Below are 16,752 nucleotides of genomic sequence, written 5' to 3' on the forward strand. Positions count from 1 at the left end.
TGGTTGCCCAGAGGCTGTGTCCACTCCTGGATTGCCCTGCTAAGCCCTACACCTTGCCTTGCAGGATCTGGTGAGCCTCAAGATCCCGGAGCAGTTCCGCCATGCCATCTGGAAGGGCATCCTGGACCACCGGCAGCTCCATGACTTCTCCTCCCCTCCCCACCTGCTGCGCACCCCCAGCGGCGCCTCCACGGTGAGCGTGGGCTCGAGCGAGACGCGCGGGGAGCGAGTCATCGACGCCGTGCGCTTCACGCTGCGGCAAACCATCTCCTTCCCGCCCCGCGACGAGTGGAACGACTTCAACTTCGACATGGACGCCCGGCGCAACAAACAGCAACGCATCAAAGAGGAAGGGGAGTGAGAGCCACGCCTCCCTCCACCCCGCCTCGGCCACGAACTGCTCAGCCCTTCATTTGTCTTCCTTCTGCTTGGTACTGCACCCCTGGATGAAGGGCGGAGGGAACCTTCTTGCTCACTCCTGCTAGGTCATGCCCTGGGTGCTGTGTGGGTCGTACTCCTGGACTGCAACCTCCACCCCAGCTCTTGCAAGGGGAAGAGCTGAGCGAAGGGGGAAGGCGGGTGGTATTTCCTTGAAAACCATTGACCTTCTTGAGAAGGCCTATTTGTTTTGTGTTTTCCTTTGGGGAGAGGGCTTCTTTTCTTGACTTTTGAATCCTCACACGCTTTGTGGGTGCCCTGACCTGCAGACTTGTTTCTCTCACCCAGCAATCCCACTTCGAAAAGCAGGAAGGTTAAAATAAAATTCTAAACACCCAAAAAAAACCCCAAAAAACCCAAAAAACCTCAAGCAACCAAACCCACCCCAACAACAAAACCAAATGCAAAAAGCCCAAAGCAACCAAACCCTGAACTGCCAGTTTATCGGAAAAATAAATGGGAATCGGTCTGCTGAACGTTGCACTTAAACAGCCTCTTCCCATGGAGCTGAGTGCTCTGTTCATGTGTAATATTCTCCAGCGGAGACAGCACATGCACTTTGCTGGGCAGGCCAGTGTTTATGGCACCTGCATCCTACTTTTTCCTTTTCCCTCACCTTCTCTGGAAAAACCAAGCCTGCTGTCTGTCCTTGTTTCGGATATACATTCACGTGTATGTCCTGGTTTGCTTCTTTCAGGCTCAAAGTGTAAATAAAGCTACTGGTCACTCTTGAATTCTGCCCCCACCCAGCCTTTAATCATAATGTAATACTACTGATATTTAAGCCATAGAATTAGGCTTTGCCACACACGCAGCCTGGCTAGTTTAGCATAAGGATTTGCCCACCTAGCCTCCAGTTGAATGGAGGAGCAAGAGCTGCACACTGGTTTGTAGGGCTTCAGCTATCCTAAGCTCAGACAATCTTTTGTTTAGACCAGGCTAGATTGGTTTCCTCGCAAGTAAAGTAGAACTGTCTTTAGATTTATCTGTAATAGGTTGGAACCTGTTGTTGTTTGTTGTTATAGGTTAAGTGACAAGCAGCTAGAAGTGGAGACTAGAAAAAGAGCTGCCGACTGCCTTAAAACAAGGACCAGTTCCTGGTACTATGAGTGTTGTTACTGCAGTAAGCCATGTTTACATGAGAAATTGATTTTTCTCTGTTTTTTTTCTTTATTGGTTCTACGACAGTTGTGCTCTGAGGCATTTCCTCTGACTGCCAGTGGTCCTGTGGACAAATAACTGAACAGTGTGTGTTTTCACATCTTTATTGGCCAAGGTAGTGAGACTCTAAGGTATACAAAACAAACCTAAGCTGAGGAGCAAGGCTCAGCACGGCTGCTTTCAAGTTGGCTTGCTCTTTTTAACAGTAAGCCTGACTTTTATTTTATTTTTTGGTTGGGGAAAGATGAAAAAAGCAGCTTAAATGACTTGTTATCCTACCTTGCTACAGCTGAATGGTCTCGTTTCAATACAGGGGCTGTTTTGTGAGCCCTACTCTGTGCCACATATTTCATTTAAGTCCAGTATGGTTAGCATCTTCCATCTGTCTGTTGTGCCAGGTCTGTGTTACATTCAAAGACTGCCTTTTGGTAGCTGTGCAAGCCTGTTTTGGTTACCTATAAATGGTAATGCCCAATGGTTACACTGTAAAATCTGTATATAAAATTTTTTTTGTATGTGTAATTTTTGTTTTCCTACAGCATATGACAATTTTTATTTCTTCTTGGGCTACTGGGTCTGACAGAACCACAATAAAATGTTGTTTGTTTTTCTGTTTTTTAATTATTATTTTTATGCAAAATGCTTACAGTATACCGTGTAACAAACAGCTAGTCACTGGATGAATATATTTGTATTTTTCATACTGAGATTCCTGTGTTACTTTGCAGTTGAGGGGGGAGGGGGCAGGTACTGAAAGCCTGTTTTATCATTTTATTTTTTAACACTTCAAAGAGCAGTGTCCTAGATTTCAAAATATTTAACATGCTCAGTGTGAGAACTTACTATATCTCTTTATTTTTTTTTTTTCTGTATGGTACAAAAGAAGCGAGTCATCCTGCTCTTGACTTGATGCAATGATTAATTCAGCAGGGCAATGTTAGTGTGGGGAAAGTGTTAGTGCAGATACTTTACAAGTCCCTGGAGGTGAGTTAGGCTGTGCCCTTCTCACCTCCGAGGTTTTGCATCTCCATTGTGTAGTCCTCCTGAGCTGCTTCAGTATTGTACATACATTGATGCAAAAGACACCGTGATTTTTAGGAACTAGGGAGCTTCTGACTATAAAGGTTAATGCAGTTAAAGCTGTGCCCATAGTCTGGGTACAAGAACTTCAATATCTGCTTTTCAACTCAGCAGCAAGATGGAGCTTTTCTGCTGCATCACTAATGATTAAAATATATGCTGTGAAAACCTTCTTTCTACTGTATGCCACTATGGAGCCCACTTCTGTTTAACTGGAATCTTCAAGTGAGTTTGAACTGCTGTAGCTTTTACCCTCCCCTGTAGAGCTGTGATTTTGTTTTGTTTTGATGCATCAAAGTGTTATGGCTTAATTGAGCTGAGAATCTGCCAATGCTTGTAGCAATGACAGTGTTGCCTGCACCAAGCCCTCGGTGTGTTTTGGAACACCTTGTTGTGGAAGTGAATGAAAATAAAAGCCAAAACTGAAAATGACACTGAATTCCTAAACAACTTTTCTTGCCTGTGCGCCGCCTTAGAAATGAGCAGGAGTCTTTGCTGCTGTGCTTTCCTCTGAGTAGCTGGGGCTTGGTGTCACCTTTGCCCATGGGTGCAGTTTTCTGTCCCCACAGAATCCGTGTCACGAGGATGTGTTACAAGTTGTCATAACACATCCATCAGCTGCCTTTCTGACAGATGCAGCAGGTCAGCTCCATAAGCCTCTGGTTGAACTCTGAAGTCTTCTGCCTCTGGCATGGCTCTTTCTTGCCCTTTCATCAGATTTCTTTGTTTTGTTTCTGAGCAGGGCATGAGGTAGTGCCCCACAGTCCATGTCCTGCTGGAGGGAGGGAGGGTCAGTGCTGCCCTTTTACCTCCATGCTTGGGAAATAGCCTTGCACCAAAGGCTTTGTGCATCACCCTGTGCATCCTCTCCTCTAGCAAAGCCATTTCCTTCTCCTTTGCATCTCAATTGTTCTTCCCAGGATTTGGAGGAAGAGCAGCTCAGGGCCGGAGGGGTGGCTGTCCTGAAGGTGATGGGAGTGGCCTCAATCAGCTGGGTACTTCATTCTGTCCATGGACCACCACATTAGCAGCCTTACTTCATCAGTGGTTTCTCTCAGGGGCCCCATGGCTGTGTCTTACCGTTCTCCTGCGTTATTGGGGGAGGATGCTCAGGAATGGGGAGAGTCAACATCCCACAAAGGTCTTAGAAGAGGCTGCCATAACTTCCCTTGAGTAGATTTTCCTAATTTGGGTAGAGAATGCCTGCCTGATTTCTTTGGTTCTGATCACTGTTTCTTTTCCATTTTGTTAAACAGAGAAACAGTTGACTACAGGTATCAATGTCCAGAGGTGTCAGTGCCTTGGTTGAGCTCTGGCAGTCAGCAATTGCCTGAATGTGGTGTTAAATATTAGTATGTTCTCAAAGGAAGGAAGTGCAACTAGAACAACTGTGAGAACTTGCTGTTCCAGCTGATGGACTCTACATCTAGATGAGCAAATTGGAACAGGTAAAATAAGATTTCAGTTTCCATGAACCAGGTAGGCATGAAATATGGTTGCAGTTTCTGACTGCTCTGATTCACTGCTGAATCTACAGTTCTTGGGTTATAACAAGGGTTTCAGTGCTTAGGAATCCCAAGCTGGTGTTCTCCCTTTTGCCCTCCACCCATACCCATTGGAATTTTTTCTTTGGAAATTGGGATACTTCGTATGCAGGCATGAAGATTTCAGGGCAGGGATCCATTACAAGCTTCCAGCTGTGTTTAGCAAGCCTGGGTGGATCTCTGAAGACATGCATGTCCTTCTCTGCTGTTGGTCCTAAGCGTGCTGAAGCTAGCAGTCCCCTGGAATGAAACTTACCTGGACACAACAAAACTTGCCAAGTGTCCGAGTGGAGCCTGTGGAGGGTGTCTTGCTCATCACCTTCCTGTCCCATGTGCCTTGGCAAAACTCCTTCCTAACAGAAAAGTGGTCTGCCTGTGCCATGGGGGAAGGATTGCATGGGGGAAGGATTACCTTGGCCTCCCTCTCTGCCTCTTCCCAAGTTGTTTTTCTGTGGTAAAACTATGTGGGCAGCCCAGCCCTAGCACCAAGCTTGGGCTGTTTGCCCTTCTGATTTACTGAGCTCTAGAATGCGTAACTCATGTCGTTTGCTGTGTAGGGTCAGTGAGGAGCCATGGCAGGCCCTGCAGAGCTGCCCTGCCTGGTCCCTGTGGGCTGTGCCTATGCCAGGGAGCTTTGGCAAACAGCTCTGTCTGCCTGCCAGGCTCCAGCCTGTGGTTTCTGGGTCCTGAGTTGTTTTGCCTCTCCGTGACCCATGGCAGAATTGTCTTCCTGAGCACATAGCAAAAAGTGGAGGCTGGAGTTTTGGAGCCTTATTGTTAATATTTGGATACACTGGCCATGAAGGTCAAATAAACAGGAAGGAAGCTTATCTTTATGCTTTGTTGGCAAGAACTGGCTGTGGCTTTCTCCCAGCTTGCTTCCCTAAGATTAAGAAGCCAACATTTCATTCAGATGTATATGGTAGTTGTCCTTTGCTACAGCTTTGCTATCCTGATCTAGGCCCCATCAACTGATCCCTTTTCCTTATATGCCCAGCCTCTCCAATTGTATGTGCATTCCATCCCACAAAGTCCTTACATCAGTGCTGTGAAAATCAGTTTTAATTTTGAATGTAGGTGCCTTTAATTCAGTGAGGAGTCAGAGCCCCTCTGCACCCCATTTGTCTGCCTGTGGATGGTGTCCATTACAGCCATGCCCTGCTGCTGGGTGAGTGTAGCTCTGGGCTTCCCTGGCTCAAACTGATCAAAGCCCTTTTTTTGGGGTGTTGGGGGGATCGACTGATTTGTTAAAATGTTTTGACTTCCTTGCAAACACGCCTAGTGTCGTATGTTTTATTCTCAGGAATATCAGCTCTGCCTTCATGAAATGAGCAAGGTTCCTGGGGCCACTGGTGAGTAAAGGAAAGACTTTGTGGGATTGGGGGCAGGAGATGCAAGATTTGGGGCAGGACAGGGGACCTGCAACTGCATGTCCAGGGCATGGATAAGCACCCAGGAACATCACTGGGGGTGTGACTGTGTGCCTGTAGCATTGAAGCCAAGGCCTGAAGGGTCCTTACTGCACCTGAGGATATTGTGCTCAGTGTGCTTCTGCCTTGGTGACTGTAGTCACAGCAGTGCCATGCCTCTCCCTGCTCCCACAGCAACACCTGAATTAGGCCCATGCACAGCTGGATTTCAATTTGAGTGCTCTAAGACGTTTGTGAGGGTCTCCATGCACCATTCAGCTGATTTCCTCACTGCTGTTGCAGTGCACTGCCCTTTGCCTTTGTGGTAATGTGGGCACAGCAGTCAGTGGCTTTTTGGCTGTGCCACTTCCCCCATGATGGGGATACGTGCTTCAACAGGAGGTGTGTGCTTGCTGGCACGCTCAGCAATTACTCACCAGCAGCTGGGCTGATACCAACCATTACAGCATGCAAGTAAGATGCTTACATTGTCTCTCCCAACAGCCTAGGGTAGGAGATTAGGCTCCCTGCATCAGCAGTGGCAACAAAGTCCCTGGGGAGCCATTCAGAGCATATGAGATTCCCACTCTGAATCATGCCCTGGAAGATGTGGTCTCATTATTGCCTGCATCAAGGCCAAGGGAAGACTAAGCTTGTTTGTTAATATTTAGCAGGGTGGCTCTGTCTTTACAATCAGTTTTGCTGAGTTCCTAAAGCTTATGGCACAGCCATGTGCAGCAAAGAAACTGGTGCAGGGGCTGAAAGGAAAAAAGGGGGAAAATGAAACAAAATAAATCAGCAGGCCTGGGAAGAGATGGTGCTTTCCCTCTTCTGTTCAATTGCCAACATTCTTGAAATGAGTGTCTAGCAGCAGTCTAAAACAAAGAAGGAGAGAGGGAGAAGAAGAGGGAGAGAAGAGTACAAATCCACACTTTCATTTAAAAAGCAGCACAAAACAATTGGGACAGCGGGGGATCTGGCTGCACAGAGGCAGGACTGTCCGCAGTCCATCCCGTCCCGCCTGCCGCGGGGATTTGCGGATCGCGGAGAGAGCGAAGAGCCCGGAGCGCTGCCGGGCAGCCACTGCCCCCTGCCGGTGCCGCTGGGCGCTGCAGCCTCAGCCCGGGGGGCGGGCTGTGCTCCCCCGGAGAGCCGAGTGTCCCCCGGAGAGCTGAGTGTCCCCCGGCCCCTGCAGAGCTCCCCCGGAGAGCCGAGTGTCCCCTGGCCCTTGCTGTGCTACCCCCGGAGAGCCGAGTGTCCCCCGGAGAGCTGAGTGTCCCTCCGGCCCTTGCTGTGCTCCCCCGGAGAGCCGAGTGTCCCCTGGCCCTTGCTGTGCTCCCCCCGGAGAGCCGAGTGTCCCCCCGGCCCTTGCTGTGCTCACCGCGTGGGCACTAGTTTATAAACCTGCCTCTCCTCACCCCTTTCATCCCACGTGCAAGGGCAGCAGCAGCTCCTGTTTGTTTATTTTGCATGGGTGGAATGAGCAAGTGACCTGTCGGTGTTGCAGAATAAGTCTTACTGCAGCTGCCTCTTGGGAAATCCGCTGCTGTGCTGCCCTTTGCCGGGCACACGGGGGATCCCCAGTGTTGTGCCCATACCACCCCGCACCAGCACAAATGAGAAATTCGGAAGAGAAAACCAAAAACCATCACCTGCCAAACCAGGAGAGATGACTACTGTAATCCCAGGCAGCTCTTGGGTGCAAAAAGCCTGAAGCTGTGCCCCCCCTTGGTGAACCTCTGCCCAGAGATGCCTTCAGAGCCAGAGCCTCCCCACCCCCGGAGGCACACTGGTGCAGCAGCCCTGCATGGGTGCCCCGTGCTGCAACACCCCACAGCCAAATCCAGTGTGCCCCAGCACCTCGGGATCCCAGCACCGAGCGTGCCCTGCCCTAGGACAGGAGAGGTGCTCCACCTTCCCGCACACACACACAGCCTCGGCTGCAGAAGTCCTCCGTGCCAGAGCGATACACATCGCTTCTTCCAGCTGAGAAAATACCACCCGGTATTTTGCAGAGAGCACCCGCCGCAGCCAGGAACTCCCACAGCAGCACCTGGCTGGAGCAGCGGCGGCCGGCAGAGCTCCCACGGCAGGCAGCCCAGCCAGTCTGGGTGGGGAGCCCGGCAGCCCGCCAGAGCCGCCCCGCCCGCTGCGGCACCCCGAGAGCACCTGTGCGGCTCCCGGGGGAGCCACGGGGGATGCTGGCCCGGGGGCTAAGAGCTGGCTCGGTTTGGTGGTGCATGTTTCACAGCTCACCCGGTACATATGGGTCCTGCTCCGGGGAGGATAAATGTGACAAGAGCCCCCAGCGCTGGGCAGACACCCGCTGCAGCTCGGGGCTGTGCCTTGGAGAAGGTCTGCAGCTCCCGAGGAGAAGCTGGGGAGCTGGAGAGGATGGCACCCACCGTGGCTGGCAGGTTTAGAGCAGTGCTGTGTGGCAGCCATGGGCAGTGCTCGTGTGGGGTCATCTCCCTGCTCACCCTGCCTCGGATTCCAGGTCCCAGCCCAGTTTTCCTGTTTGGGGTCGCATGTTCTGCAGGGAGCCCAAATCACCCATTTGCACTCAAAGCTGTGGGCGTGCTGCTCAGCTCCCAGGTGTGGACAGGCGTTTTGCAGGCACTTCTGTTTGGGTATTTAGGACTCAGCCCAACCATCTCCAGGCTTTACCTGTGCTTTCCTTCTCCCCATCAGCAGCACCAACATGAAGCTGGGCAGGAGTAGGTCTGAAGGGGAAGATGTTGGGGTGTCCTTTGGAAGGGATTTTCAGCTCTGTCCTAGAACAGTGAGCCCTAGCAAGGCAATTCACTGTTTTATATGAGAACTTCTGATGGCCTGCAGTGTATCCTGAGCTTCCTGAGTGGAACCCCAGGAAATCTACCGACTTCTTCCTGTTTTCTTCCTGAAGTTGTTTTCGTTTGTTGGCTGATTCTTTTTTATTTTTGTTTTGTTTTCCCAAATCTCTTTGTGAGCTTCTGATTAATTCAGCTTCTGATTCCTTGGCAGTTGCCTCTGGAGACAGCACTGAAGATTTCTTCACATGTGATCCATCTTCTTCTTGGCTGCATAGCCCTCGGTGCTGGAATTGGGTAAGAAATGTTACAACAGACTGTAGTACACTGGAGCAGGGGTGTTAGGAAATAAAATATTGCACAGTGCTGCGTGAAAAACTCCTTGATTAATTAAAGGCGTGGGCGGCTACACAATTGCATCAAATTATCCACGCGCCGTGGCGAAATGCGAGATAAAGGCATTGATTTCTTATTCCAAGGACACAGTCAAGCAGCCTGTGCTGAGCCTGCAGAGAATTGCCAGTCTGAAGGTGAACAAGAGTATTTGCATGGAGATGTTTTTCACAGAAACAGGAGGTAATGGATTGCCTCCACCACGCTGTGCCTAGAGGGAAGCCTGGCCCTGGAGCACTGCCCAGTGCTCTCCCCCCCAGGGCAGTTTTTGGCCTCTCGAGGCTGATGCTGAGCAAATACTCAGCCCTGAGCACTGGCGTGTGGGAGAGAGTCCTCTCCCTCTGGCCTGAGCCTCAAACCCACAACATCTTTTGAAAATCCTGAGCAGGGCTTCCCTTAGCTGGAGGAGCAGCCTGTGGTGGTTCCTGCCTGACACTGAGGGTGATGTGCCCTCCTTAGAGAAAAGTTTTATTCCAGCTTTAATTGACTGGGTAGCAATACAGTTACTTCTGTTATGGTTTGTTTTCTAGTTTTCCTGCTGCTTAATTCGTGACTTGAACAGGAGGAAGTCAGTGTTTAGGAGCTATCAGCGGGCAGGATTGTGCTGTGCATTGGAGGTTAAGGGCTCACAGTGAAAACACATGCAACAAAACCACACACAAACTTGATTTTGCACAACTCTAACAGCAGTGACTCAGCCTGCCCTGGAGAAGAGATGGCTGAACGTGTTCCACCTGGCCCAGAACCTTATCATTTCACCCAAGGGTAAAATATTAGCAAGTAACCACTGAGCCAAGTACATTACAGTCAGGCCATGGGCAGCAGCTGCCTCAGATTATTTCAGCCTTGGAGGTGAGGAAATGGGACATGACTGAAAGCCCTGCCAGGGTTGCCAGCAGCCACATGAAGATGGGCAGGTGAGGAGGTGAAGGCACCCTGGATCCTACACAGGCAGTGACCAGCTGCTGGCTGAAGAGACCCCAGGAATCAGAGAGCTGAATGAAATTGGATTTCTTTGGGGTTTGTTTGTTTGTTTGGGGGTTTTTTGTTAGTTTTTGGGTTTTTTGTTTGTTGTTTGTTTGTTTGTTTGCTATTGTTTTTGTAGTAGTGCCCCCACAGCCAGGAAGCAGAACAGAGATGCCAAGGCATTTCACACGAGGTGAAGCCCAGCAAGAAAACCTAGCTGGGAAGAAACTGTAGCTCTTGACTCTCAACCTCCATCTGGAGTGAGATGATTCTGGGCCCAAGGAGCACACAGGTCAACCCTTGCACACCTGGTTAGGCCAGGGCATCTGGAATAACTTTGACAAGGTTCTCAACTAGTTGAGACAGGTAAATCAAAGCCAGTGAGGCTGCAGAAAAGGATGCTGAAGACAGATATCTGTACTAATACAGGCAAATTCCCTAAGCCTGATTTTCTTCGTGATGCTTTGGCTGGTTGTGAGCATCGCCACTGCAAGTGAGAGAAGAGCAATGCTGGCTGGGGTGGCTGGGCATGACAGGGAGTGAAAAGGTCAAGGTGATGCTCTCAGAGCTGCCCTGTGCTCCTAGGCAGCACTCTGCCCTTTTCCTCCTCCTAGCTTAGAACAGGATGATCCCTTTGGTGCATTTATCCCTATTTATACCAAGTGTGTCTGCAAGACAGAGCTGCCTTCAGACTACCATGGCCTTGCATGTGGTGACTACTGAAGGAGAAGAAAACAAAAACTCCTGTTGGGTTTTCCCAAAATGTCGCAGGTATTTAGAAGGAATTAGCAGCAGCCATGTCATTTCTTGGGAAAGGGTGGAAGTGCTGGAAGTGAGATGCAATTTGAAGGCAGCAGGGGAGAACCCAAAGCAGTGCCTGGGGTGTGCAGCAGTTGGGTCTCCCCAGTAGAATTCAGTGCTCACAGTGGCAGCAAATTGGGATAGCAGCTCTTCCCCATAGCCTGGAGCATGGGCTACCCAGCAGGAGCTTCTGACCTGGAAATTTTCTTTTGCTGCTAGGCCCATCACAAAAGCAGGAGAGATGTTTGTTATCTTTTGTCTGGTGGCGCCAGCAGTTGAGCAAGAGGAGTGGGAGGCTGGCTGCTGGCTCCTGTATCCGTGCCATCCGCAGCTCCCACCTCGTCCCGCTGGGTGGGACACTCACAGGCTGGGTAGCATTCCTGGTACGGTGCAGCTCCCTTTCGTTTCAGTGCAATTAGTCTGAAAAGGAAGAAAGGATGTGGCATATTCCACCTCGAGGGGAAGTGCTGAAGCCTCAGCAGGGTGCGGGTCGTGGCTGCAGGGGCAGCACCGCGGCGAGCAGGGAGGGACTGCACGGTGCCAGCCGAGCAGGGCAGGGTGTGTGCTCGTCAGCCAGCATTTCTCACTCCCTGCAGCGCCTGGCTTCGGTACAAGCACAGCTAGTCTCCCCGCGGCCTCTCAGGAGGCTCCAGGAGGGTGGGAAGCCCGATCTGCCAGGAAAGCCTGGTGGCAGCACCGTGGGCTGGAGGCTGGCAGGGTGGACCTGGCAGGTTGCTGGGCAGCAGACGAGCACAGCACGGCATTTGCTCATGGCTGAACTTTAGGGAGATGCGGGTGAACATCCTTCTCTTCACAGCCCCGAGTGAGATGGAAAAGCCCTCCCGGGCTGCTCTGCTGGCTGAGATGCTGTGAAGGCTGTGTGAGTCACCCGGGGAAGCACAGGGTGCAGCCAGGCTCCGCAGAAAGCCCGGATGCACTTCATCCCATCCCTGAGACTCACTGTGGGGGACACATTTCGGTGTGGGGTTGGGTGTTCTGAAAGAGTTTGCTCAGAACACCTCAGGGTGTCAACCACACACGGCTCAGGGCTTTCCCTGGGGACCTTCGGTGACAAACCCTTCCCTGCAGCTGTGCAGAGCGAGCTCAGCGATCACCCCACTGCTGCTGAGGAGTTCACAGCCTGCCCCATCCTCTCTCCCAGTGCCACGGGCTGCCCACAGAAAATACTTCATTTTTCCTTTGCCTCGCCGGCCAGAGGAAGGAAGGAGGGACTCACACAAGAGCTTTTTCCAGTGTGTTTAATCGGGGAAAAAATGCCGTGGGAGGTGGCTGAGGGCTTTCCCCACCAGGACAGGGAGCCTGTCACCCACACCCAGTTCTGCCTGGAGGAGCCAGGCTGTGCCCTGATGCTGTAGGCAGGTAACTGTCACAGAGTAGATAGACGTGAGACTGCTCGGCTTCTTCTGCCTCACCCAGGGCCAGAAGGGTTTTTTGAAAACAAAAATAAAGTGGAAAATACAGTCTCCACCCTTCCACCCATTTTGGCCGGCAAATCAAATAAAACAATCTCAAAGCTGGCACCACAGGAGCAGTGAATGCCAGCTCCCAGCCTCTCACATGAGGTGTCGAAATGAAAGGAGATGAACAAACAACCCCCAGGTGCCTGGGGGCTGCAAACTGGTTTTAAGGTGCTGGTGGGTTGGTTTTTCCTGGGTGGTGGTGGGAGCAACCCCCCACAAGCAGCCCATGAATGGGCAACTGCTCCCTAAAGCACTTGGCCACCCCTGGGCTGGGGGCACAAGTTGATCTGGCTCAATGAAAAAGGCTTAATGAGAAATGCACATCACTACAGATGGTTCACATGGACATCCTGGCTTGGCAATGCAGCCAGTGACAACATGGTGAAGGGGACAGCAGGCTCAACCATCACCTCAGATGTGCCCAGTGGTTGCAGGGAGCCCTGGAAGGACAAGCTGTGAGCTCCTGCCCTGGCTGGGCACACACTTGGCCCTTGTGTGTTTGGTTAAGTAACTAAGGTAAGTCTTTAAAACACAGATTGGGGGGGGGGGGGTGGTTTCAGTGGTTTTCCAGGCAAAATTCCCCTACTTAGAGCTATGTACTTTCAGAGGTGGCTCTGGGTTTGCCATAAACAGACTTTGTCACAGGTACAATGAAGATTTTTTTCAAAATTTGTCAGGGCATCCCCGTCCTTCTCTCTTTGGGGGAATCATAACACAGTTTCTTCTCCACCTTTGCCACAGTCCAGTTACAGCACTGTGAGCAGCTGGGAGATGCTCTGCAGGGCATTCACACTTCTTCACAGCTTCTGCCTCAATGCTGTCAGACCAACCACTCTCATTTCTTGCACTGGGGCTCCTCAAGGCACTTTGGTGGCAAGTGGTGACCTCATATCTCACCGATAAAGCAGGGAAAAGCCTTCAACCTGATGCTTTCAGCTCATATCAGGCGCAGAAGCACTGCAAGGAGGGGATGGTGACACTGGGCTGTGCTGGGATATCAGCAACACTCCTGGCTCTGCTGGGATAATGCTGACCAGGCCGATGCAACATTTTACCCCTGCATTTAGCACCATTGCAGAGAAGCCATGTGTGATGGAAGGGTCTTTTTCCCTGGTGTTTTTCCCCTCGTGGCTCAGCTGTTGGGCTCGCACGAGAGGCTGGGCAGGAGGTGCTTATCAGCTCACCCCATCGTGGCAGCAGCAAGGGTGCTGCTGCCATCTCTGCTGCTAATCTCATTACAAATAAAGGAGGAGTAGAAGCTAAACTGAGCTCATATTAATTCCCCCTGCCCTGCCCTGCTCAGCTTAAGGAAATACCTACTAGAATTTCCATTCTTTTTATCCAGACCATCCCTGGAAACGATCATTAGCTGATTTGCTCCTCTGCCAAGGGTGACCAGTCACCAGCCTGCTCTGCTGGCCCCCAAGGCCCCCACCCTGCCTGCTCCCACCATGGCACACACTGAAGGTTCCTACACCTGAGCTCTGCCACCACAGCCCACACACTGCTGCCCAGCCAGACCACAGCTCCTCTCCCCTGAAATTCAGGGCTGCTTTCATCCAGAAACAAAGTGAGGATGCCCAGACAGCTCTCTGAGTCACCTGTTTCACTTTCTCAAGTTCCTCTAGTGTGCTGCACTTATTTTTGATGGAGTTGGATGGTGGCCAGGAGGTTGGGATGTGCTGACATTTATGACTTTTTCATTCTGCATAACCGAAGTTTTGCTAAATGAGAAGGAAACAAACTTGGTGCCAGCTTTCACCATGTGTTTAAAAGAAGATAAAAGCAATTCTGGGCTGGCTATGGTACCTGCAGAGACAGCAGTTTCCCCTGGGGGGATGGACCCACACACACTACAGTGTGCTCCCAGAGGATAGGGAGCACACAGAGGGAGCTCTGTTGCTCCCAGAGGGAGCCCTATTGCTCTCAGTGACATCTGCTGGATCTGTCCATGTGGATCCCAGGCCCAGAGTAAAGGCAGGGCTGTGCTGGGGGTGAGCAGCAGTGCAGGATCTGGCTTTGTGCACGGCTGCACTCTTGGTTCTGTCACTGACACCAAGGCAGCTCACCCATCTGGGCGCTGGTGTGGAAATGGAGTAGTGGAGGGAGAAGCACACATATATGTGAGCCAATTCACATGTGGGGAAGAGCACAGTGCAAATCTGGGACCTGGCCAGGGTCATACCCCAATGCACAGACAAGCAGGGACACTTCCCACAGGAAAAGGTGGCTCTTACAGTGGGGTGTGGACATAAGGAGCAGTTTTGGAAACAAAAGACATACATACTTCTTTCCTTTTTTAATATAGTTCTTCCCCAAAGCAGGACTAGCCCATTTTTATCTCACTGCCAGCTGTTTTGTTCTTTTTTTCCCTGGGCTGGGCAAGGGTGTGGACAGGAGGAAACAACTTTTTTTTTTAATGGCAGTTTTTCATGGGAAGATGTTCAGCTGCCTGTGAGCGCTTAGTGAAATAAAGAAGACATACAGAAAGTCCAAATACACCATATTTTATAAGTTTATCGTGTCCCAGCTAGGAAATATGGAGATTAGTCATCATCCAGTGGAGCTGGTGGAGACTGACTGTCCACATGGCCCTAAGCCTCCACAACAGTATTGGCCAGGTTCAGTTGATTAAATTTATTGCCTCTGAAGGTCTCTCAGGCTAATGCCTATGGAATGTCCACTGGAGTAGCCACTGGATGTAAAGAGCTTCAGGTATTTCAGCCTTGATTATAGATTCAGGAATTTGTAAATACCCACAAGTCTTTATTTTCAGGTGAGGTTTCAGGGGTGAGCTTTTGGCTGTAGAGAAGCTTTCAGCAGCCACTTGGAGTAAAGCATTTACAGCCCAAAGGGGCTCAGCCTCAGGCTTTCTGCTGGCCTGTGTTGGAGGTTCTTTACTTACTCAAGGTGTTTTCCATGCTCCTACCCTCTGCATGATGCCTTGCTGGGCTGTCAGGACTCCTGTTAGCCACTGCTCTCCAAGCCTTGGTGCTTTCCCTGCCACTGCCTCTTCCCCCTCTGTTGCTGCATCACTGACTGCAAAGTGCAGTCTTGTCCTTAATGAAGGCATCATTTCATCTGTATTGTCCTGAAATACGACTGACTTCCCTTTGCTGAGGCACACCTGTGGCACAGAGCAGGCTCCCCCAGTGTCCCCACAACCTGCAGCAGCAGTCATGGGCAAGGGAACTTGAACATCAAAACAAAGCTCCTTGGTAGTAAAGGTCCCCTGGCATGGAGTAACACCATGCAGGGCTTCACTTTCAAAACCACATCCACACCCAAATGCACACACACACAACCACCTCAGTTGTTGTTTTAAATACTTTTAAAAATTTCATTGCATTTCCTCTATGGGTAGTTTCCTTTTATTTTTCCTTGTTGATTGTCATAAATCAACCCTGCTAATCCCACTCTACATATGTTATTATTAGGAAGGGCATGGCAGGGTGAACAAGGAACTTAGACACAATTCAATCACCTCCATCTCCAGAAGGCTCCTATTGCTGGTGATAGAACTGGGGAATGCATAACACATGGCCAACACCTAAGTGGGTTGTGCTTCCCTTGGTGGCCAAGCCCTGGCTAGAGGAGCTCGGAGCTGGCCTAGGAGCCATGAAGTGTGCTCTGAAATGCACATCAGCTTTGTGCTCAGTGCTGTGACTGCAAGCACTGCCTCCCTGGGGAGCTGCTTCATGCTGGGGCTTTGGGAAGCAGCAATTACCAGACTGGCAGGTCAAGAGAGGAATAACAGTGTGACCCAAAGTGGGAAGAAGCAAGAATATACATGCACCAGGTTGTCCCTGGGGCATATTTGACCAAGGAGGAGTGTACACATTCAGTATTGCTGTCAGCTATCTTTTTGCAGGGATGTAGGTGCCCTGCAGGCACTCTGGATGTGACCCTGACAGCCCTGGCAGATACCAGGCCCCTACATCAAATCTAAGAGTTAAAATTCATTTCTTAGAGGCCTTGGTGGCAACCCATCCCACTTAAAGAGACTCAAAAACCTACACTGTATTTTGGTGCATATCCCAGAGGGCTCTGCCACTTGCTCCTGTGAGGCTACAGAATGCCAATAAACTCAGCACCCACCTCTGCTGTTGCAGCAGAAATACAAATCCACTTCTGAGCTAGACTTCGCCAGAGCAGAGAGATGCAAAACCAAACAAACAAACAAACAGGAACAGTGCCTTTGACTCACTGCATTTCTGTTTGCTGGCTTCAGCCTGGCACAGGCTGCCAGCAGGTCAGAGCAGCAAGGTGAACAGCATGGCCCAGACAGTCCAGAGTCTTTTCCCTTCCTGGGGGTTTAGGGACCCTGTTTGCAACAGAGTCCTGAAGTGTTGCATCCCCCTGAGGCTGTTCCATGGCCCTGCACCAAAGCTGTTTCACCTGAGGTGTCTGTGGCCCTGCACACCCCAGCAGTGCACAGGGACTGCCACTCCCTCCTGCTCACCAAACTGCCAGAAGCATGTCCAGGGTGTGGAAGTTACAGGTACAGAGTAAGGGAGATGGACAGGCAGCCAAAAGTACACAAACACACACAATCCATGCTCCTCCAGCATGGAGAAAGGGCTGTGCTCTAAGGTCTGAGGAAACCCCAAAGGCACAGGTACCATCATGAAGCAGACCCCAAATTCCTCCATCTCTCCTACTATTTGACTGAAGAAAGACAAAGACAGGC

The 16,752-nt window shown here is 50.8% G+C and overlaps 1 protein-coding gene across 8 annotated transcripts in view; it reads left to right on the forward strand.

Annotated features, from left to right (window-relative positions):
* Positions 1-3,111, forward strand: part of TP63 (tumor protein p63) — a 100,107-nt gene extending 96,996 nt beyond the window's left edge. For 7 of the 8 annotated variants that reach the window (XM_085069381.1, XM_085069382.1, XM_085069380.1 and 4 more), the window contains one exon: positions 65-3,111. In XM_085069381.1, the coding sequence (XP_084925507.1) occupies positions 65-361 (297 nt within the window). In that variant the 3' untranslated portion in view covers positions 362-3,111. The remainder of the gene's footprint in view (positions 1-64) is intronic. The other variant, XM_085069388.1, reaches the window with a different exon arrangement.
* The last annotated feature ends 13,641 nt before the right edge of the window (positions 3,112-16,752 follow it).

Source organism: Lichenostomus cassidix, chromosome 9, assembly GCF_008360975.1.
Source record: "Lichenostomus cassidix isolate B80296 chromosome 9, HeHo_3.0, whole genome shotgun sequence".
Taxonomy (NCBI): Eukaryota; Metazoa; Chordata; class Aves; order Passeriformes; family Meliphagidae; genus Lichenostomus; species Lichenostomus cassidix.